Source organism: Fringilla coelebs (genome assembly GCF_963513975.1).
Source record: "Fringilla coelebs genome assembly, chromosome: 5".
Lineage (NCBI taxonomy): Eukaryota > Metazoa > Chordata > Aves > Passeriformes > Fringillidae > Fringilla > Fringilla coelebs.
In genome coordinates this window covers 43,885,306-43,907,994 of record NC_140033.1, presented here as the reverse complement: position 1 = coordinate 43,907,994, position 22,689 = coordinate 43,885,306, and the positions used below count along the sequence as shown (strand labels likewise).

General features: G+C 44.1%; 1 protein-coding gene across 2 annotated transcripts in view; it reads right to left on the bottom strand.

Annotated features, from left to right (window-relative positions):
- The window catches only part of CRADD (CARD and death domain containing adaptor protein), a 105,746-nt gene that overhangs the window by 8,789 nt on the left and 74,268 nt on the right, over positions 1-22,689 (bottom strand). Inside the window, exon 3 of one of the 2 annotated variants that reach the window (XR_014616147.1) lies at positions 20,535-20,892. Coding sequence is in view for 1 of the 2 variants with exons in the window: in XM_084205351.1 (XP_084061477.1) it covers positions 20,597-20,892 (296 nt within the window). In the remaining variant the exon portion in view is untranslated. Of the gene's footprint in view, positions 1-20,427; positions 20,893-22,689 lie in introns of those variants that run through there. The other variant, XM_084205351.1, reaches the window with a different exon arrangement.

The window sequence follows — 22,689 nt, the reverse complement described above, 5'->3', positions numbered from 1 at the left end:
CATATGCACACTACCTTCAATAATAAAATTTCACAAGAAAACCTCTCTGGTAATGTGTTTTTCTAAAACCAAGCAGCAAGACCTGCAGAAGGCTCAGGTCTGCCTCCAACAGCCATTTCAGCACAGCATCTTCTGCATCAAGCTGGACATGACAGAGGCAGGCAGAAGTGCTCAGGCCCAGGCAGGATGTGCTTCCATGCCACCCACCTCCAGCACTTGTGCAAAGGGTGAGTGGGTGGCCAGGGTGTGACATCACAATCCAGCATCTGCTCACGTCCTTACGCTGCTCCAAAACACCACGGGCTATAAAGCACACAGAAAGCTTGAAGCCATCTCCCAGGGTTTTATCCCTAAAACCTCCTGGGAAATCAAGCTCTCATTCCAGACCCAGACCTAGTCACATGTGAGATGGCAAACATTGAAATGAGTCTCAGATTTGAAGCTCATCTTTTTCTTGTTGACAGCATTCAAATCTCTCTGGTTTTAGGCCATGTTTTTATAGTTGTTTTCTTGTGGTTTTTTAAATCCTTTTTGTTATAAAGACATCTCTGCAATTCTGAGAGATTTCAAACAGAAATATCTTATGTGAGGGTGGCAGAAGACAGCTGATTTTCAAAATTACCCTTCAAGACAACCACAGAAAAAAAGCAGAAAGAGAAGACAAAAATGAGTCCTTTTCACATAAACAGGCATAAAGTTGCCATTTATGCTGCAATTCATGGTTTTTTATATGAGTCCAGTATGTTCCATCAGCACTGTCAATACAAGTGTTATTTGATTAGGAAGCTTGAATTAAGTGGCTACTCCTGAAAAAGTAGTCTATCCATCTAAACTAAGGGATTTTAATTAAGGCACTTCCTTAGTGCCTTGGAACTAAGGAATGAGGAATGAGGAACAGTAAAGAGCACTGGGAACATGAGATGTTCAGTGGATTAGCTCCCGAGAGGAGTCAGATCTCTGAAGCATTGTCAGCTGGAGGTCCCCTGGTCTGCCAGGCAGGCAGGAGAGTTTTGGAGAAGGAGTCACGGCCACATATGCTGCTGTTCTTGCTGTCTCACACGCAGCACAGGCAAGTCTAGTCCTGAGAGAAGCCCTGCAGCAGCTCACACCATCAATGCAGACATAATCATGATGGCCCAGAAAGGAACAGCTGAGCAGGAGCAGTCCTTTTTAACAGGAGGAAGGAAAACTGCTGGCATATACAAACAGGGTTTCTTTCAGGCATGTGGACCTAGAAGACTTCAGAAATGTCACAGTCTGCAAGAAGAAAGGCAAAACAATTATGTCTGTGGTCTACAGAATGGTGTACAGGTGATTTGTTGTCAATGGTAGCTAGGCAGGGGTGTCTGGAAAATAGCAAACTGTGCTAACAGGAGATGAATAGATAATCCTCTGAGTCATCATCAGTTGGGCAGTTGCTGCTTGGTGGGAAGAAGTTGAAGAGTGAAAAACTAGAGTAAAGGGTGTTAGAGGTACGTGTTTTTCCAGGTGCAGCAAAATGGAGGACATGCCACTTCCCTGGGGATTTGTACTCTCTGTCTTCCTTCTTCCATCTTTGTTCCCTTGCATCACAGCAAATCCAGCACCCACTTTCAAGTGCCAGTGACTACACCTTGCTACAAGACTTTCAATTCCTTTGACAGCTCCTAAATATCTTGCTCTTCTCACACCCTTATCTTCTCCTGTACCTACTGCTTTCAGTGTCCCTCCATTGTGACCTGGACAGAAGGTAGAAGAATCTATGCTGTTTAGAGCTATTTAAAATAACTTCAATAAAATTGCTCCACTATAATCATAGAAGTTTTCCTCTCAAAAAGGCAACTCATTTGGGCCTCCTTCCTCTCCGCAGCTGCTTGTTATTCCAAGATGTGTAGGATCTTTGAGATTTCCACCTCACTGTAAAATTTGATGGAATTCAATCAACCTGAACAAATTTACGAAGAAGGGGACACACACATAGGGATTCCACAGTTCCATACATGAAATTACCATATGAAATCCATCTACAAAAGAGCTTACTGCTAGTCATAAAAGGAAGAAACTGGTTTCATTTGCAAAGAATTTGCAATCTGGCTTTTGTGGTTTTCTGCAGGGGAGACTGATAAAGGTCTGAATTCCAAGCAGGGGTGTAGGCAGAATAAAAGAATTAGTCTCCTTCTTTAAATGATGGGAAACATCAAACTGATTAGCCCAGCAGACTTGTACAAGGAAACAATTTTTATATCTGTACTCAAATAACAATGATACATTCCATTCTTATAGCAGGCATCAGCTGAGGATCTCGAAGTGCCTTGGAGCTCGCTGAGCTCTCCTACCTCTGCTCAAAATGCACCATCTTTGGAGAGACACAACAGCTGCTTTGCACAAGAGCTGTTGGAAATGTGGAAGAGTTCCATATTACATCTTTCCTAAATGGAGATTGATCAATATGCCAAAGGTGGTATTTTGTTCAGTCAACAGAAAGGCTTGGGACATGTGTGTTACCCTTTGTGGGTTACCTCTTTTGACCTAGCTAGATACGCCTACACATCATTTAGACTGTGTACAGAGCAATCCCTTGGCGCCCATGAGGATTTGGCAATGTCATGTCGCCAGATGGCAGAATTGAGGACTAAAAGCTAGGATTTGTTGGTGGTGACCAAAAGTTTGTCTCTCAGGATGGCTGTTTCATCACCCAGGGGACACAAGTTGCTGATGTCAGTGCACTTCTCAGAGAATAAGTGCTCAAATTACCAACACTGTCACCAAGGTCAGCACAATTAGCTTTCTTGCTGGTTGCTTCAGAAATTAGCCCAAGGGTTGTGTTGAGCCTTTTCCCACTTAAAATCTCATGGTTTAAAAGTAAGCCAGACCAAAACTTGGAGAGTCACAGAGGGTGCTGTTGCTGTACCCTGAAGAAATGGCTGCTGAAAGAATTTGGAATTGCAATGACAGGCAATGCTGATTTTCAACATCCAACCTCAGCCTTGCTCCAGCCATATCTGAGCAGTGACATCTCATGGACTCTGGGGGTGACAGATACCTTCTGCCTCGCACTGGCCCACCCGAGGTGCCTTGTACATGCCTAGAGCAGGGCTGCTGTTCTGCCTGGCTGGGGCCTGTGCTGGGGTCAGGCACAGCCTCCTCTCTCACACCTGCCCTGCAGAGCTGCAGACATGGAGCAGGGCTGCTCCAAGGCAAGGCTCATGCTCCAGCATAATCCCCACCCCTTTAGCTACCAGCACTCCCGCCCTACATGACCCAGTACCCCACATGCACCCAACAGCCACTTCCAGTGGCAGTAAAAGGGGTTGTGGGCAAAATGGGCTTCCCAAAAATAAGCATGCACAGGAATTTTTATGTACTCAAGGGTCAAGCTACTGATCTAACTTTGTTCATGCTTTTGCAAGAGGATTTTGCTGTTACTGCCCAGGAAAGCTTTCTATCAGCCTAATTTTGTGCTCCTGACTGTGGAACACGAATGGCAGCCTCCACAACAGATTACGATAACTTTGCAACCCTGCTTTTGTCCATCAAAGGGCTTATTTCCTTTGTCACCACATGTGGATGATTGTTTAAATAGAGCTGAGATCTATCTATACACCTTTAATAGGTATTTGGGTTTCCAGTTGTTTACTTTATTTACTACCTCTGGTTTCCAAAATCCTAAGCTCCTGGGTATGCTTTTCCAAAATTTATCCCAGTTGATAGTGCCACACATAAGCTTCTGTATTACCCAAATAACACCTGTGGTTGCTACTCTGATGGCTCCTCAAGCACTCAGTGTTTGAAGTGTTTCACTCAGTGCTTGAAGTGTTTGCAAGTGATCTTATTGATTCTGTGTCCAGTTTTAAACTGCTTGCACATAGCAACTAAAAGAGCTTCCTACTGTCTCTGTCTGGGAAAGCTGGCTTTCAAAACCACAGTCCCCTGTGCTGCCAGGCTGTTCATTAACACTTTTGCATTGCTAATGCATTGAGAATGGAGCTCTGTGGGAAACAAGTGGTGTGAAAATCTCCCTGTATTTAAAGGAAGGTCCCCATGGCTCAAATCCTGCTCCTCCATCACATTTCAGCTCTGATTCTCACTTGCAGGTGCTAAAGCTCAAGGCTGAATCCACAATGAGTAAGTAGTCAGCAACTGTAGAAAGGAGGAGAAAGAGGTCAGGGCAAGACTTGAGGAACACTCAGATATAATGGTGCAAATTGATACCCAAAACTACACCTCCATACCAGGAAAACTTGAAGAACAAGGGATAAATGCAGCCATTACTGGCGGACATCATGGTGGGTAAGTTATGACCACCCAGAAGGACATTGGCAAGTCAACCAGCAGATACCCATGGTCCTATTCATACATTTCATAAAGAAAGGACCTCAGCTCCATTTTTAAAGGAACAATAAATTTGACATAATGATATTTTTTCAAAAATGAGATTTGGAGTGGCACAGCTAGTGATGCAAAGAAGGGAAAACCATCAGCTGTGACAGATTACTCTGCTGCAGAGAGCCCATTAATGAACAGCTCTCCTTGTAGATAAATTCCTTTATCGACCCCTGACACCCACGTGGAGAAGTCCCCCCTCCCCTTCCCATTTTATATATGTTTCCATAGTATTCTTCTTTTCCCTCCCAGTGCCCTCTGTCTTGTGTTGAAAACATTTACATGTAAAGTGGACTGATCATCAAGCTCTGGGGCTCTCTGTAGTCACTACAACAAATTACAAATTATGTGAACTGATGGTATGAAATGAATAATCTCTGCAAATGGCATGATGTATTAGCCTGTTTGCTGCATTAGTCAGACACTTTGCTTCAGTTCAGCAAAGTGCTGCCAAAAATTCTGACCACACCCAGAAAGAAACATGAAAATATTCCTCCCAGGAAAACAGAAAGCTTATTTTAGTTAATTTTTGAAATGACATGGTAGCCAGCTAACTGGATTTGACACAGAAAGAAAAAAAGAAAGCAGTCAAGCCATCCTTCCTCAGAAGCAAATTATAAATCATTCAAATAGTTTTTTAATTATTGGGCTATTACAAAAATGCAGACAAATAATGGATGTGTGCAATATATACAATTCTGTGGGCAAATTTAGGGGTAAAAGTGTGATTAGATTCTAGACAAGCACATTGCATATCATTAATGTCCCCTTTGAGGGTTTCTGATTATGAGAAGGTTGAAAAAAAAAGAAAGAGTAAACATCCCTCTTAGGTCAAACACAGGCCTGGCAGAGACTTGGGCAGCCCCGTGTCCTGACTCAGAGACTCACCTAACAGTGGCTTTGTAAAGAATACAAGGAAAGAAAGCAAATGCAGAGCAATCCTACACTTCCACACTTAAGCAGGCACTGTGGGGACTTTTTAAGCTGGAGGCTACATCTGGAGCTTGATTTTTAATAGCCACAGAGATGCTTGCTTCTCAGGTGGTCTTTCTCTGCATGCTGGGGAGGTTCGCCTTGTAAATGGAACAGAGGAACAGCCCCAGGGACTGCTCTAGGCTGATGCAGAAACAGCTACCACCTGCCCCTGCTCCTCCAGGGAGCCCCAACTTCAGGGCATAATCAGTCCTGGGTTCCTTTGCTGAGAAAGCCAACAAAAGTTATTATCATTAATATAAATTGTGGTGATGGACTCCCTAATTCTGTTCAGAGAGGTTATTATACAGCTATTACACTGCAACAAAATGTGACCACTACTGATCTGGGCTGGTTTGAATTAATGATCCAGAAATGAAAGGCTCTATATCCTATTAACAGTCTGCCAAGCAATGCCAAAGCCCATTACTTTGGTTTATTTGTAACCCGTCAGGAAGGACCCAATGCAAATCCAGATCTGGAGTCAATCCAGAGAAACTCGAAAAGGCATCCCTACAGTCTCTCACACAGGGCAGAGCAGCAGCTACAGTGGGGAAACGCTCATTTCCATGGTGTTTTGTTCACCCAGATGCATGTTGGAGGGCGATGGCGGAATACGACTGGGGAGACATGAAGAGGAACTTGGACCCCCACTTTGCAAAAGCCATCTGCTGCACCAGAGCTGCAAGGTGCAAATGTAAGACAATTACCTTCAATTTCACCTCTGGTCAGTGCACAGCCTTGTTTTGTACTTTGCTGGTTGCAGCTGGCAAAAGAGGGGTGGGTTTGGCAGTTGCAGGTGTGCACTGTGGGGACAGGTCCAAGCGGGTACACCCCATCGCCTGCGATGTGCAACCCCTCTCCCTGCTGGTCGATTTGAGCCAGCAGGACCCTTCAGCTGGCACAGGGCCACCACAACAGGACTGTCCCATGGCATGTTTCAACCCAGCTCCCCACCCTACTACCCACACAACTGTTGGTGCAGGGAGTGAAACTTTGGTACCACAGTGATAACTTCATGTTCTTGTGTTAATTCAAGCAATAAAGCGATAAGAGAATACCAAGAATACTGCACTGGGAGTGAGTTATGATTGTGGGGCCATGTGCTGGTCTTGGCAGCTTGATGCTAGTGATTGCCTATGAAATAGCACAGGTAGGTTGTGCGTTGGGCTGGCAGCCCAGTCACGTGCAGCACTGCAGGTTTTCTACTTGCTTACTGCTGGAGACTGCAAGTAAGGATAAGCATACAAGTGAGCCAAGGCAATCTGCAAAAAAGAAATCACAGCTTCCCTACCCATCGTTACCATTTGATGTGAAAGCAGGAGGAGAAGGGGGAGAAAAGGCAGCCTTTCCTCCAGGCTCCCTGCATCCTCTGCTCCTGAATGAGCTGATGAAACAGCATCACCACCTCAGCAACTGACTGCAGCCTTGATCCAGTCCAGGCTTTCTGCAGATCCCTACTGGAAGGAAGCCATTTTTCTTGAGTGTATTTCCAAGAAACAGTTGACAGGCTTGGCACAGCTATTCCTGGAAATGTTCAATAGGTCATCTTCTGGAAGAGAGTGCTGACTGATGGAATTGAACAGATCTTGTTCTGCGTGCCGTGCACCGCTCGCTCCCTCTCTTGTGATGTCTTGGCACTTGCCTTTGCTCTGTGCCCAGGCCCCCCACTGCCTTGGCCTCCCCACCCACTGGCTTTAGAGGCACACCAGCCTGGATCCAACCTGCTCTGCACCGAAGTGGCCACAGGATTCAGTGCGCTGGGAACTGTATTTCCCTTCTGGCAGCAGTGCCGTGGTTGTCTTGTGCTGCCAGAACAATTAAATTACCCTAGCCTGTAAATTACAGAGCTGCCCCCTTTGCACACAGGCACCAGCGCCATGGAAATCTTGTGCACGTACAGAGACGGCGTGTGCGTGGCACTCGGGAGCATGGGGACATCGACTGTCCGACTGTGCTGTCCCTGCTTGTCCCCAATACAAGCATATGCCAGAGATGGGCTTTCAGCTTTTGTGTCATGTTGCTGTTTGCCAGCAGCGAGGAAGCTCAGGGTGAAGTCATGCTAAGAGAAAGTTTTTTAAGGTGAGGCACCCTGGTGAGTGTGCCTCACCTTAAAAATCAAAGATCCATGTTGGGTGATTTCTTCCAAGCTTCTTCTGTGTTTAACCTGTTTTCTGTGGTAATTGCCAAGGAAGATCTATTCCCTTCACTGTTTTTGGGGCGGATCCTGGCACCCCTTGCTAACTGAGGAAAAGGTCTTGGACAATGATCACGGCCCAACCTGGGCCAGGGCAGGTCAGGATGTCTTGCTGGCACTCCCACCCAGGATGAAGAAGTGCTGCCATGTGCCAGGACACACCCGCTGGCAGCAATGGGGAGGGTCTGGGAGCAGGGACAGACATTCAAACCTCTGTTTACCAGTTTTGGCGCGTAGAAACTGCCAAGGATTGTGCCCTCAGGGCACCAATCAGGAGGAAAGTTGCTTCATTTTAGAAAAGCACTTAAGTTTGCTCCACTGCAGAGTTCCACAGCCTGGCTCTGCAGTGTTCCAACCAGCCTGGCTGCAGACGAGGGAGAGCTCAGGACCCCACTGCATCTGAGCTTCAGGGTCAGGCTTGCCCTTCTGCCCACAATAGGTATTTTATATGCATGTTCAGAGACTTTTAGAATGGCTGGATGCTTCTAATTCTGGCCTAGATAGCTCCCTATCTCGCTGAAGGATCTTTGCTTCTGTAACAGCACAACCCAGAAGGTATGTGCTGTTACCACCAACAGCAGCCTCGTAATGCTCCCTGCCCCTGTCAAATAAGAGGAGCAAAAGCAGGGCTTGTCTTCATGTCCATCCTCAATACTTGAGATGGGTAAAGCCCTGGAAGTACAGCCTGGGCGTCTAACTAGGATGTGGCACAAAGAGCTGCCCTTGCCTCTGCATTTGGGCTGTGGCGATTCTGCAGGTTAAATACTATTTTTCTTCTGCAGTCTGTAAATGCAGCTGTTAAATAAAATTACTTTTACACAGTGCTTTGCAGGTTCTGTGTTGTCCCACTTCAATGTTATCCACAAATAATGTACTTGCACTCTGACAGGAGTTAAATTTCACCTGTATCTGTAAAAATATCAAGACCGTGTTTACTGGTGAGAGGTGAAAGGGGGGTGACCCTGAGCTCACTGTGGGGTGCACCTGCTCTGCCACATTGGCAAACCTGTGTTTTTCCAAATCTATGCCTTCTAGTGCTTTTTTAGAGGCATTAATAAACATTTCAAATCATCATTTGTTACTGACTTAATTACTGGTTGTCACCACTCAGTATTTCAAACAGCTGACAGTGACAAACACCCTGTCATGAGCAGTATGCAAGAGGAAATCTTGAAAAAAAAATCTCTAAAATAAAGGATGAGTCATTCAAAGCAACACTTTTTGGGGTCCTTGCCTCTTAGGGGGCAGACGTACAGAAAAATGGGCAAAAGTCTTTTATTAAGCATTCACTCACTCACTCACTCACTCACTCACTCACTCACTCATTCATTCTTAAAAAGCTTCTCAAAGGCTACGTAATTTTCAGGAGCTCATGGATGCCAGTGGCACTAGCAGCCATGCCTTCCCTGGGGTCTGGGACTCCTACCCTGGCAGTGGAGGCTGCAATTTCATGGTCCTCCATTCCAGTGCAGTGTTGAGCAGCGGGAGGGCCTCCTACAAGAGCAGGCTTTGCAGAGCTGTGTCCAGCTGAAGAACACGCCTTTCACCTGATCCTCTAGAGACCACTTCTCTTTATGCATGACTAGCTGAGTCAGCAGGAAAAGCCATTTATGGCTAAATGCAAGTAGGTCAGGGTAAGAGTGGGGAAGAGGTATAGCAGAAGGGGACAAGTTGTGGGGTTTTGGGTAACTGCAGGAGAACTAATCTCTAGCTGAAAAATAAATTCCAGCCTACAGTCTGGGACAGGATTCACACAGAAGATGTATCTTTTAAACCACACAGTGTTTATTAATAGAATATCCTTTCCTAAACCTAGATTTCCTATAGCTTGGTGTCTGCTGATGGGCAGCAAACAGTGTTGCTTTGTCATTTTGTTCAAAGCTGTGGATTTTTAGAAGCTGTTTAGAAACATCTCTTCCATTTTACTAGCCTGTGCATCTCCTCAGTATCTGGACAACTTGTGGCTGATAGTTCTCAGTGACTCACAGATAAAACCTATTAAAAAAAAACCCTTAGCAGTGACGCACCAGATGTGCGGTGAAATTTTAAAAACATGCTATGACTTTTTAGGAATACATGCAATTAATATTAAACAGATGCCTGAAGTTTCCTGCACAGCTGTTTCTCTGTTATGTGTCATGACTTTTAATGGCACTGAGGTGAGACACAGAGACATGAGGAAAAGCAAGCCTATTCCAAATTCAAGCTTTTAAAATTCTAGCAACAAAGGGTATAGGGGGTGGCGGGGGTGGTGGGGTGAAGCCAAGCCACTGAACCTCTCACAAGACACAAAATGGAACATATTTGCTCCAAGTGCTGCAAAGCAGACAGTCAAGTATATTGGTCAAGATAACATATACAATCTATTGCTGGGCATTTTATCACCTTTGTTGGGCACCCCCGTCTTTGCTGGTTTCCTCTGAAAAATCTATTTTTGTAGCAGTGATCCACTCTGTGTTTTTACACAGCTGGGACTAGAACTCGATTACAAGGCTGCATTTTGTTCCAGAATCCCTCTTGCTGTGCATGAACTGTTTAGACAAACAGAGTAGGTATTTTTCCAAGGAAGCTTGTCTACCAAGTTTCAATTTCCTTTTATTGGATACATGAACCCTTTATTACCCCCAGAAAGGCCTCCCTGAAATTCACCTTATCAGGACGTCCACAGCTGGTGAGATGGCAGAATTAATGCAGCAGCCATCAGCACTGGCAGGCAGAAGCATCAGGAGCTGAAAACACCTTGTCTCAAAAATCGGTACTTTGGCAGGGGGTGGGGGCATTGATTTAATTTGACACAAGGGATGGGATCTCAATTAATGTACAAACCTATGGATGATCTGGGCATCAATTATAGTCACTGGGGTGAGAATTCATCTCATTCTAGGGAAAAAAGCATAAGAAAAGGTAGACAAATTGCACCCAAAAGGCACTGCCTTCTCTCCCTTGACTGTAAAAGAATGTGACAGGGATCAGCTCTGATGTAGGTGTCACTATGGGAGTTGTCTAAAGTTAGACAAATTCTTTGACTTTATAACACTAAATGTTTGGCCAAAGCTAGTCATCTATACTCCTTCAACAGTAAGTGGAAAAGAGATCCTTCTAGAAGATGTAGAAGATGTCACACATTTCTACCTGACAGGGGGGCTGAACTGCCTACCAATAGGGCCCATCTTCATTCTGCTGTCCATAAGAGAATTGTAGGAGACATGCCTGATCATTAGCTGAAAGTCAGCGAAGCTGGTGAAGTGATGATGTCAGGTCTCCATCTTGTAGGGCTTCTTTTCTTCAAGCTCACATCCTCCTCATTCTCGACCTCAGTAAGGCCACAGCTCATCTTGTGGCTGGCACGGCGCAAATGTGTCAGTACCTTCGCGTTTCCTCGTGTATCTTTTCTGCCTCCAGGGATAAGCAGTTACAGGGACACAGGAAAGCCCCTGGATGATAAGCAGTTCCAAACTAGATACTCTCCAGTCCCTTACATATACGGTGCAGTTCCCCTTCCCACTGATCCCTCCCACGGGGATCTCCTGTGGCCCCACATTTCTCCAGCAAGAGCTGCTGTCATTCACTGTGTCATTTTGGAGGCTTGTTATAGTTCTGATACTTGCTTTCTCACTATTCATCATGCCTTCTGCAGAGAGTCACAGCCAGTTTATCAGTTACCAGGAGCATGCTTTCTGGGCTGAAATGCAATTTCCTTTTCTCCTCTTATTGCAGGAGCCTAAAGAGAGTTTGATTTATGCCATCAGTTTTAGATTTAAAAATCTTCAGCTTCACCTAGGTACATTTCCTGGAGATCAGCAATGCTTAGTATAGTAAGCATTTAGTAATGCTTAACAGATGAGCAATTCTGTTATGCCATATGATCATCTCTCATACATGAGGTCTGGATTTTTCCTACCATGTTAGTTATAGCCACTGTCAAATGGTGTTACTCTTCTTTTCCTCTTTCTCCTACCAAGCTTATGATCCCAGGAGAGATCACAGCAGTGAATGTAGCAACCCTGCATTTGCCTCTTCTGATTAGCTGCACTTCTGGCTTGCTCTTGTGCAGCACTCCCACTTTGTTGCTGTAATAGCCCTTAAAAACATAAGTGTTTGCCAACATGCTCATGTAGGAGAACACAACGGCATTATCTGAGAAATGTCTGTCGGGGAAGTGGCATTCACCACTGCATGGATGGCTTAAACTCAACTGTTGTTGGATTTCTGCAGGGCTCGTCAGAAGTATGAGCCACTGTGGTTCACCCTGAGGGTCTACACAAACCCACAGTGTCCATGGTGGGGGAGGCACAGTGGTACTGGCCATGCATCGGGCCCAGCTTGGGCATACAGTAAAGAGGTGCTGTGAGGAATGAGCAGGAACACATCCTCTGTACGGGGCCTAGCACTCACCCCTTAGTTGCCCAGGAGGAGGTAGATGCCCCAGTCCATTCAAGGCCAGGTTGGACAGGTCTCTGAGAAAACTGGTCTAGTTGTTTCCCAGCTGATTGCAATGGGCTGGACTACATGGCCTTTAAAGGTCTCTTCCAACCTAAACTATTCCATGATTCTATTATTTTATAAAACTTCAGAGAACAACCTGCATTTCTAAGATGGGACAGCTGAGAGAGATTTTGAAGCAGCTGACACTTCTGTTATTTTGGTTCCCAAGGAACCAGCTATTTTTGTTGCCAGTGTATTGAAGCAGGGCTGTGCTTTGACTCACAGGCCCATACCAGAGCGGGGCAAGCCCCTCACAGCCTCAGACCAAGCAGATTTCTCCAGCCAGTGGAGCCTGACCTTCCCATGACACTCTCCAGCTCCACCAGAACTGCACCCAATAAATAGCTTGGGCATCTAGACCTGTCCCCAACCCATGGTGTGAAAGCCATCAGGACTTGGATGGGATGGCCAAGCCTCATCGTCCAGCCCTGCATGGTGCCTGTCCTGATACTGGCAGAGCACTCCTGTCCCCTGTGTGGTGGCTCTGCACCCCTCGGCCCCTGCTGGGCGAGCAGCAGCCGTGGTCAGAAGTGTTTGCTGTTATGGGCTGTGCTTGGCCAAGTGCTTACTGGTGCTTCTCTTGGAGGATGGCTTTGCTTCATCACTCATGGCTTGTCACCTTGCCAGCATGCACGCCTTTTGGGATTAGCTTTTGGAAATCGCAGCTGGGTGCTCTGTGAGCAATGTCCCTTCCAAAAGAAAAGCATGTTAAACCCCAAGCCACTCTGTCAGCTGGATTTCAGAATTAAATCTGATGTGTTGGTAGTGCCTGCCTCGGAAGAGAAAAAAAGAGAATGAAAAATCCTGCTTACTGTGGCATGTGCTGGTATCTAAGGACAGGGGACCAGCAGGTAGGGACCTGGGGCAGCACTAGGAGAGAGCTCTGGGAGCTCTGAAGCATATTCCCTTCCTCTCTTGACCCCCTTTATTCTTGCCCTCTACATGCTTATGCACACACGTCCCTCTCTGACCTGCTTGCTATGGCTTTACCAGATGCACGACAGCTGACTCGCCAGAGGCCCAAGCTGACATGGAAGCAGGGAAACCAACAACTCCTGACAGGGAGCCCAGTCTGCAGCTGAAACAGAGAAATCACAGACCTCAAACTCACAGCCAACTGGTCAGCCAGACTCAGGACTTCATTTCCACTGTGATTTTCTCCAGATCTTGGTTATTAGTCTTGCCTGATATTATGTGGCTCTTGCTTTAGACAACTAGTTTCAGAGGTGTAGTGGATTTCCTGTTCTCAGAGTTCTGCAGGACCCACATATTCGGTAGTGGGTGAGAAAACCTAAGTGTATCATGAGGATGCAAACCTCTGGTTGCCTCTTCCAAGGTCCATGTTGGACAAATTTGTTACCATGACTGAGAAACACACCCATGCTCCTCAGAGCTCCTCTTTGCCCTGCAGAGGTTTTTGGAGCTCCCCTTGCTTGCTGTACAATGGCTGCTTGCTTTGACAGCAACCCTAAGTGTGTACAATCTCAAGCTCCCTAAGCCTTCATCGAACTTTGCTCACCAAAAGTCTGCATTACTCTACAAACTGCAGTCTGAAGTGGTTTCTCAAATCTTGCAAAGTCAGGGCCAGAAATGGAGAGAAAGAATATGTAATTATTGAGGCTTATTTCACATGCAGACATCAAACCCAACGCCACAGAGAGCCCAGTGAGAGGCAAGTAAAATTCCTTCAGAAGGTTTGCTTTCCCAGGTCCCTTTGTGGCTTGTTTATTAATCCTGAGATTTTTCTCAGAAGTCTTTATTATCCAGAACAGGGGTGTGTGCTGTTTGCATGCTGCTTCCTGGAAATTACTGGGAGGCAACTTACTGGGAGGTAATTCTAGATGGGAATCTGAACCAAAGGTGTTGCTTAAGCATTTCGAAGAATAATTGAGCACTTGCTATGCAGTTTGTTTAATAACCTGAAGGACAGATCCTTATCAGAAGTCTCCACACGCTCCAGTTACTCAATTGCTTTCTTATTTAAATAAAGCCTATCAAATATGTCCATAAAAATAAAAGCACCTCATAAGAGGCAGTTTCACCAAGGTGTGCCTCCTCTAGATAATTAAATTAAATGCTGTATTTTCCTGTTAGTATGTCTTTATATCTTTTTTTTTTTTTACAGAGGTGCTCTGCGTCTCTTGGGCTTTCAAGGGCAATGACTGTGCCACGAGTCCCCAGCACTACTCCTGTTAAGGTGCCATGGTGGCAGATGTGCTTGTTAGCTCATCCTGACTGGTCTCAACCAAGTAGAAACATTCCCAGCTCTTTCCTGAAGTTCACAAGGTGAAGCTGGGAAGCTTCACCCTCCTGATGGAGAAAGTACCATTAAAAAATCAAAATATACATTGAAGCAGTGTAGGAATCTCTGTGTGCTTGCTTCCTAGAGAATGGTGTTCAGTGTACATGTAAAAAACCCCAGAAACACCCCACTCTAGTTTCCAAGGAGAACTGAATGATTGTCTTCAGGATAACCCAAAGTTAGTGGTGCAAAGATAAACAAGTATAATAAATAACAATAAAATAGCTAATGATTGAAGACACAGTGACCAGTGACATGCAGAAGTCACAGGTAGTAGAATGATTGCACATTTTCAAAGTCAGAAGGGCTAATATTTGAGGCCCACACCTGAGCTGCATGCCACTGGGCAGGCTTACTTAAGAGCTGCCAAATGACTGAGTGCAAGCAACTCAATGGGAGGGAAAAATTTCCTCTACCAGCACAGAACCCAAACCAGAGAGGAAGGGCTGGACCAATTTTGAATTTAAGAAAGGAAGTTATATTGTTAACCAAAAATTAATCCTGACTGCAGAATTACATCTTCAACTAGGAACACTGCTGACAGGCACTAAGCTTGAGCAGTGCTCCCAGCTAAGGTGTTATCCCAACCTGCCCTGAGCCTGCTCATGGAGGTGACTCTGTCATTGAGGAACAGGACCTTGGGCAGTTAAATATTATACCTTGGCACACATTCCTCAGGACAGCCCTCACAAGAGAGAGAAGTAACTCAGCAGCCAGTGAAAAAGCCTTTGAGCATATGTTGCAAGGAGCTGTTAAGGAGGTCTCTGTGAATCCTCTCCATGTGAATGAACTTGTTGCTGGTGTGCTGAAGGTCTGGCTGTCATCCTGAGAACCCAGTGACCTCTCTGCACAAATCTCAGCAGCCAGAGCAAAGCACAGTACCTACTCTGCCCCAGGGTCTAATGGGTTTGTCCCTCTCATGGCCTGAGGCAGTTCAAGTACTTGGCTCATTTGATCCTGCCTGCCCTTTCCCAAGTCTGACAGCAAGGGCTGGTTCTGTGTGGGTCAGATGTGAAAGTTGTAAAAAAAGAAGAAAGAAAATCGACAGATTTCTATTACATTGTGCTTCTTTTGGGTCAGCAGTGTCTTTGCAACATTGATCTCAAGGTGGAAAACTCTATGAATGTATTAATAATCTCCTGAGCCACCAAATCCCAGGTTTTATGGGATTATTCTCATTCCAAAACTCAAAATTATCTTGGTTTGGAGATTTACCAATATCCTTTGCTGCATGGCTCCACTTTTCTGTTTTTTTTTTTTTTTTTTTTTCCTTTTTCATGGCACTCGTAAGAGAATAGTGCAAAGTAGTACTTGTGGAAGTGAAAAGAGGACCCCCATAGCCTAGAATTCCTACTACACCCACAGAACTCCCTTTCCTTTCCTTTTGATTGCCTCAAATCCAAAAAGCCTGCTTTTTTCACAAGGAGATAGTAAAAGTACCATGCTTCAGCAGGTTCCAATTAAAGAAGGCCTAATCCAAAGCACACTGAAGTTAATAATAGACTTTATGTCTCTTTGCTGTTGGAGCTTGAGGCAGACATCAGCTTCAGAAATGGTACCTGTATCACCTACAGATGTTTAAATGCAGTCTCTTCCTAAAGAAGAGACAGGAATCTTCCTGTGACATCATCAGCTCTACCCAGCAGGGAAATTGCATTTTTCAAAGGGAAAATGCAATTAATTTTTTTTCACAGCTAAAATGCTAGGTTCAGAAGTGAATCCTGCTAAAACACATACTAATTTTTTTAATCTGCTTATTTTTTGTTTCTGGCAAATGCTCATTTTTCTCAGGTCATCAGTTAAAAATGACACTACATTCAGGGGTGGAAAAAGCCAAATCCCTGGATTTACTGGATCCCTGGATCTGGGAGAAGTGGCTCACAGATGACTGCATTTTTATTTTATACTCAAATGCAGTCTGACATACTTTTACCCTGAGAAGATCCTTTGTGATCACTCATACAGCTTATGCAGGTGAGAATTAGTGCTCTTAGGTCTTGCCTATTGCCATGCTAAGAGTCTACCTGTACTTCCAGAGTACAAACCAGATTTTTTTTAGTTTTAGTTTTTTAATAGAGCTTCTTTACAACTTAGAAGAGTTAAATGGGATGTCAAAGTCTCCCCTGGAGACCAAGGAAGAAAATCAATGATGACTTCCTCCAAGGACTGGAAGTTATGCCATCTGTTTCAGTGGAAGCTCCAGCAGTGGCCACATTTATGCTTTCCTGTCTTGGAGCTCCTAAACTCTGCCACAAATAAGTAGATACCAATAATACCAGTGTCACCAACCAATTTCTTAACCAATGTCGAGGATTTTTGACATTGTTTAAGAAACCTGAACACATCAGAGAGCAGTTTCTGCTGGCTCACCTTGGCCAAACTCATGCTCCATCCCAAAGCCCAAAGGGGCTGCGCACCTCTCCACAAGTGGTGGAACTGGGGTGGCCCTGGAAGTCAGCCTGCCCCTGCACCAGTCCTGGATGCACAGTGGGCAGGGAGGACAGAAGCCCCTGTACAAGCCTCCTGTCACCACCTAAACTTTGGCACAAGGGGGTTTGAAGCAAAGGCAGAGATAGGGAAACTCACTGAGTTGCCTCAGTCCTGAACAACACTCAAGTCACAGGCTTGTCCATGAGATTTAAATAAATAACATTTGGTCTTAAATTAGCAGAAAAGAATAAACATTTTAAGATCTTCTGAGTGTTCTATGAGAGAATAAGAGGCCTTACTATACATCTGAAGAATTAAATTGTCTTAATTGCATCCTTGTGCAAAATAAAGCATTACATACAGAAGAAAAGTATTTTTAAGTGGATGGAAAAATCCACTGGGTTAAAGGAATACTACTGTCAGTTAAATGTATCCCTGCACTTGTGTAGTGCAAAAACAAGCTTTAATAAAAATGAAGAGTCTAATAGGAACATTTCCATGAATTCAAAAATACCAGCAATGGAAACAATCTCATAAAACAAGTAAACCTCTCCCTTCAGTATTTGCAACTCAAGTATTACAGCATTCATTTAGGCCCTGGGAATGTGAAAGCAACTATAAATTATTAATTATATGCTTTGCACTACAATATGAGAGGCCAGGTTTTATAATCATTGTCTAGCTGTGGCTCCTATAAATTTAGTACCAGGTGCAAGGGTTGTACCATTTAGCCCACCTAAAGAAGTTGGAGAAATTACCTGATATGATACTCACCCATCAGGTTTCCAGTGGCCCATGGTAGATACTCAGACATATACCTGGCTTGAAAGGAAGCCTTATTTGGCATGAAATTTCATGTCTACTGAAGGTTGTCTTCTTAACCATTAAAAAGACTCTAAGTATATTAGTTATGGATAACCTGACATTGGCCAACCATATCCTGGGCTGCATCAAAAGAAGCATGGCCAGCAGGTTGAGAGAGGTGATCTCTACCTCTTCTCCACTCTCATAAGACCCCACCTGGAGTGCCGCTAACAGCTCTGGAGTCCACATACAGGAAGGACATAGAAGTACTGGAGTGAGTGCAGAGAAGCCCCATCAAGAGGACCAGAGGGCTGGAGCACTTCTCCTATGAGGAAAGGCTGTGATAGTTGGGACTGCTCAGCCTGGAGAAGAGAAAGCTATGGAGAGACCTTACAGCACTGTCCAGTACCTAAAAGGGGCCTACAAGAAAGCTGGAGAGGGACTTTTTACAAGGACATGTAGTGACAGGACAAGGAGGAGTGGCTTCAAACTGGAAGAGGGTAGGTTTAGATTAAATATTAGGTAGAAATTCTTAATTGTGAGAGTGATGAGGCACTGGAACAGACTGCCCAGATATGTTTGGACGCCTCATTCCTGGAAGTGTTCACGGCTAGGTTAGATTGGGCTTTGAGCAAACTGGTGTACTGAAAGGTGCCCAGGGCAGATGTGTTGGAGCTAGATGATCTTGGAGGTCCTTTTCAACCCAAACCATCCTATGATTTCATGAAATGAAATGCAAAGTTCACCCAGAGAAGAAGGTACCAGGATCATGTGAGTGTGCCCATTACACTGCTTTACTGCCCTGACTGGTTGCCTCCGTGGAGCAATGTGCTCATTCTGGGTTAACTGGGGATGAACTGCCTTGAAGGCCAGTCTGTGTTCAGACTTGGTCCTTGCTGGTTCAGAGCAAGATAAGGTACTTACATTTATGACACTGGGAGTCAACTTCTTCTTCTACATCACATTTTCAGTAGTTCCTCCTGTCAACCATCTCTAGCTTTTTTTCCTCCAAACTGCTGCCAGAAAGATTGCTTTGCCTCTCTTCCCTAATATGCAAACCATGCTCCTGTCAATCTCACTGTCAGAATTGCTTCAAAGTTCTCATCCCACTCCCTGTGCTGGGCTGTGCTCACGTGAATTTGCCAAATGTCTGTACACCTGCTCTGGGAGGGTTTTCCACCTAAAAAAGAACATGTTGGCATTAAAGCATCATGAAACAGAAAAAAATAAAACCCAAACTCTAAATTAATTTCCCTTGTTTATCTGTAATTTTTTGATATAGTTAATCTCTGGAAGTAGGATATGCCTAGTTAAGATCTGAGTGAGGTTTAACAGTATCACAATTTACTGAAGGTCAGAATTCTATACAGAAGATTGAAATGAAAATATTACCAGATTGCTTCAGAACCTGCAGGAGCCAGATCCTGCCCGAATATATTTTCTGTTTCCGTGCTTCTAAAAACCAAGGCATATAGGATTTCTTTTAAATCTCTTTGTTTTTTCTAATTTCCCATGTGTTTCAAAGTTGGCATATAAAAAGAACAAATTTTTAAAAAATGAAAAGCAGTGACGTTCACCCTTGCCTGGTAAAAACTCCAGACAAGGCTGTTAAACTGTGAAATTAGAGCAAATTTTGCAAGATGGGAAGTTCTTTGGCAATGACTCTGTAGATGAAACAGTCTAAAGTAACTTGCTCATAAATAGACCTAGAAACTCGGCATCAAAATTCTGTTCTTCATTTACTGAACAGCACTGTATTCTGCCTCTTATTGATAGGCCTCAGAGAGTATCTAGTCACTCCCACTGCCTTTGGGTACCCTGCAGACTGATCCCCCCTTGTGTGGTCAGCAAAGATCTCAATATTTTTTCCCAGCAGGAACAAAATCTCCATGACAGAAGGGAAGGAGGAGAAGAGCACAAGCTTTACTGTTTTTCTGCATAAAATCTTATCTTCATTGGTGGTACAATTACACTGGCAAAGAACTGAGGATAGCAGTGTGAAAGCTGCCCCCACTAGGTGCAGAAAAGCTGGTAGAAAGCAAATGAGCCTGGTGGATGGCTGGAGGGAAGCTGAAGAGAGAGCAGTGGGAAGTTCATCTTGACCAGAAAGGACCTGCAGAATTCACTACTGTTGGGTGTGCAGTGGTCAGAGCAATGTGCCTGTGGATGCTTGACCTCACCATGAAACAAACTTGCCTGGATACCAAGCCCAGTTCAAAGACTCCGCAGGCACCTGAGGTCTCCCAGTTTATTAGCAGAGACAAACACGGACAACTTAGAAGTTGTCTTCTTTTTCAGGCTGCTTCTTGCTCAGTTTGCCTGGTTCTTGCCTACTTCTGGTCACTTTTCTACTGTGTGTCTTCCCTGAGAACTCCCCACCTGTGACAAGGCATATGCACATAAGACCTGCCTGCAGGAACCTACACCCATTAAATTATAATGGTAGAAACCCTCACAGGCACACTACATTCTTGCTACTTCCACTTAGGGCCTTTTTCAAAGGCAGACCAAAGTGGCAGCCATCTATCCCAGCATGAAACTGTACGTGCTGAAACTTTTATAAATGTGAAATTAGCCACCTGCAATAACTGTTGTAAAATTGTTAAATTAGTAATGGTGATTAGTCTCATTTCTTGCTGTAATATCAGGGAGCTAGCATGAAACAGCAGTAAAAAGGCTCCTACATAGTCCAGAAAATAAGTTAAACCAAGTCTTACTCCCTCAGTGAAATCGAAAACCTTGCTGAACTCACTGCAGGCCCGCCTGCTTGCAAGAACTTTGTCACCCTATATCCCCACTGAAATAGCACAAAAGGGAACAGGAAAAAGTGATCCATTTTTTAATGCCTGCTAAAAATTAATCTGGCATGAAAAGAATTACAAGTCACAAGATGCCACAGAAAACTGGAATGTTTAAGCTTAATAAAATCACAGTTCCCAACCCCATTTTTTGACAGCTTGAAGCCCCCAATCTTCAACATACATTTCCATCCTCTTCACTAGATTGAACGAAACCCGTGGACGCTCTGAATAAACAGCATGGCTTCACTCCAGCATGTACTGTATCACTGAAGGATCCACTTCCTCTGCCATCAGACTGCAGTGCAGACTCTGGATTGTTGCTTTTTTCCCCAAGCGCTGTTTCCACAGGACAAATGCAGCTACGATCTGGGACTGCAAGTTGTGAGGGTGATTGACTTTACATCGATAGATGTCAGTATGGGACAAACCCAAGCACAGAGCTACATGCTCCCACTCAGGTCCCAGCCTCCTCGCCAGCTTGTTCAACTGCTGATCTGTTGGTGACATCTTCAAAATGCATGGTGCAACTTCAGTGAGGTCTGTAAAAGAGGGGGAAAAAAAAAAGAGAAAGAAAAAGCATGTATGTCACTAGGCAATGCTGCAAGAGTTAATGGGAGACCTTGACAAAGGAGGGAATAAGCATGAGCAAAGCTGAGGTGAAAGAATTAATTAATTAATTAATGAAACTAAATACATATTTACCTAGAAAAATTAATTACATAATCAACCAGAAGATTAATCAGAGGAAAACTAATGCTCAGTAGACCATACTAGGGAGCCTTGTGGTTTTCAATGTCAGTAACCCAGAGATCAGAACTATACACCAAAGCAAAGACTTCCAAAAGTAATTATAAATTTTGGGGTAGTGAACAGGAAAGGTTTTCATATCATCCTCAATGTGTTTGCACCAGTATGATACAGTGACAAGTGACAAACATGGGACCAATAATACCTTATTACTCCTGTTCTGGGACACCATTTATATGTTTCAGAAATAACTTTGATTCCTTAGTTAATAGGTATTACACAATTTTTTTTTTCCTGAGGGTTGTTTGTAGGAAATTCTGTCCTAAGATGCTACTTACCCTTTCTGCCCTGTCATATATGGCAAACTCATCTTGAGGAGAGCAGCCTTGAGGGCTTTTCCTCTACTTGAATGAATCCATAAGCATGGTTCAGGTGAACCCAAATGAACAGGGCATCAACACTGTTCACAATACAAATTATGCTTCCTTATCCCTCAGATCTTGTAACACTCATGAAATCAGGCATGCATGTGCAACAGCTCCGTTCATCTGACCTCCTTGAAGATGTTTTCAGGAGAATGCAAGGAGGTCCCATTTTTTTTCAGAGATTTTTGCCTGATGTTAAGTCCCTTAGGATTGTCCACGTACCCAAGATAATACACTCTTCATCCAAAGAGACATTTCACCTTGAACTGGTACCTGAGGAGGACAGGATCAATGCAACCACCAAAACAACCTTCACAGGAAGCATTTAGATAGCTGTAAATACCAGCAGTAAAAATCTTGTAAGGACTGAATCAAGCTTTTCTTGCATACACAACTGATCTCTTTACGTGTTCCCCAGGATAATCTGATAATTAAAATAAAATTCCAAAAGTATTCATACAAACAGTGTTAGCAGCCAAGTGAGAATACAGTAGGATTCAGAAACATGCTGTGTGGGAACCAGCTCACCTAACTACAGGTAATACCTCCTGAACTAAATATGCTAGGATTAATTACTGCTGAGAAGAGAAATAGACTCTTCTAAAATACAACCCTTTCACTGGAAAGAAGACGTCTAAAGTAATCAGATTAATTAACTAAACTCCTCTAAATGTGCACATTTCTCTCCACTGATTGTAAAAGGAGCATTGGGTATAAGCTCAGATGTTGATGTTGATGCTGTAAACAGCCAGTGACAGCGAAATGATTCTCTGCCTACAAGTTCAAACCATATGCCGGCCTTTAAAAAGGTGCATTTAGAAAAGCAACACAAAATACCTACAAAGCATATTTGTTCTTCAACAGCCTTTGTGATCAAAAGCTGAAACAAAGAGTCAATGCAGTCTGCAATTGCTCCTCTACTTCTCTTGTTGAAGATACTGCACCAAAACACAGACAAAATACCCCCTTGAAAAATGCTGATTACAGCCTGTTGGTCTGAAGCAGCAGACTCCCTACAGAAGTGATGCTCTGCAAAATCTAATTTATAGCTCCAATATCATGCTCACAGTCTCCACTACAGCAGAACAGAAACTCCAGAAAGCACCATTCCTTCATTTTATCAAAAGTAATTGTTTTTGCATAGAAGACCCAGAGCCTGCAAAT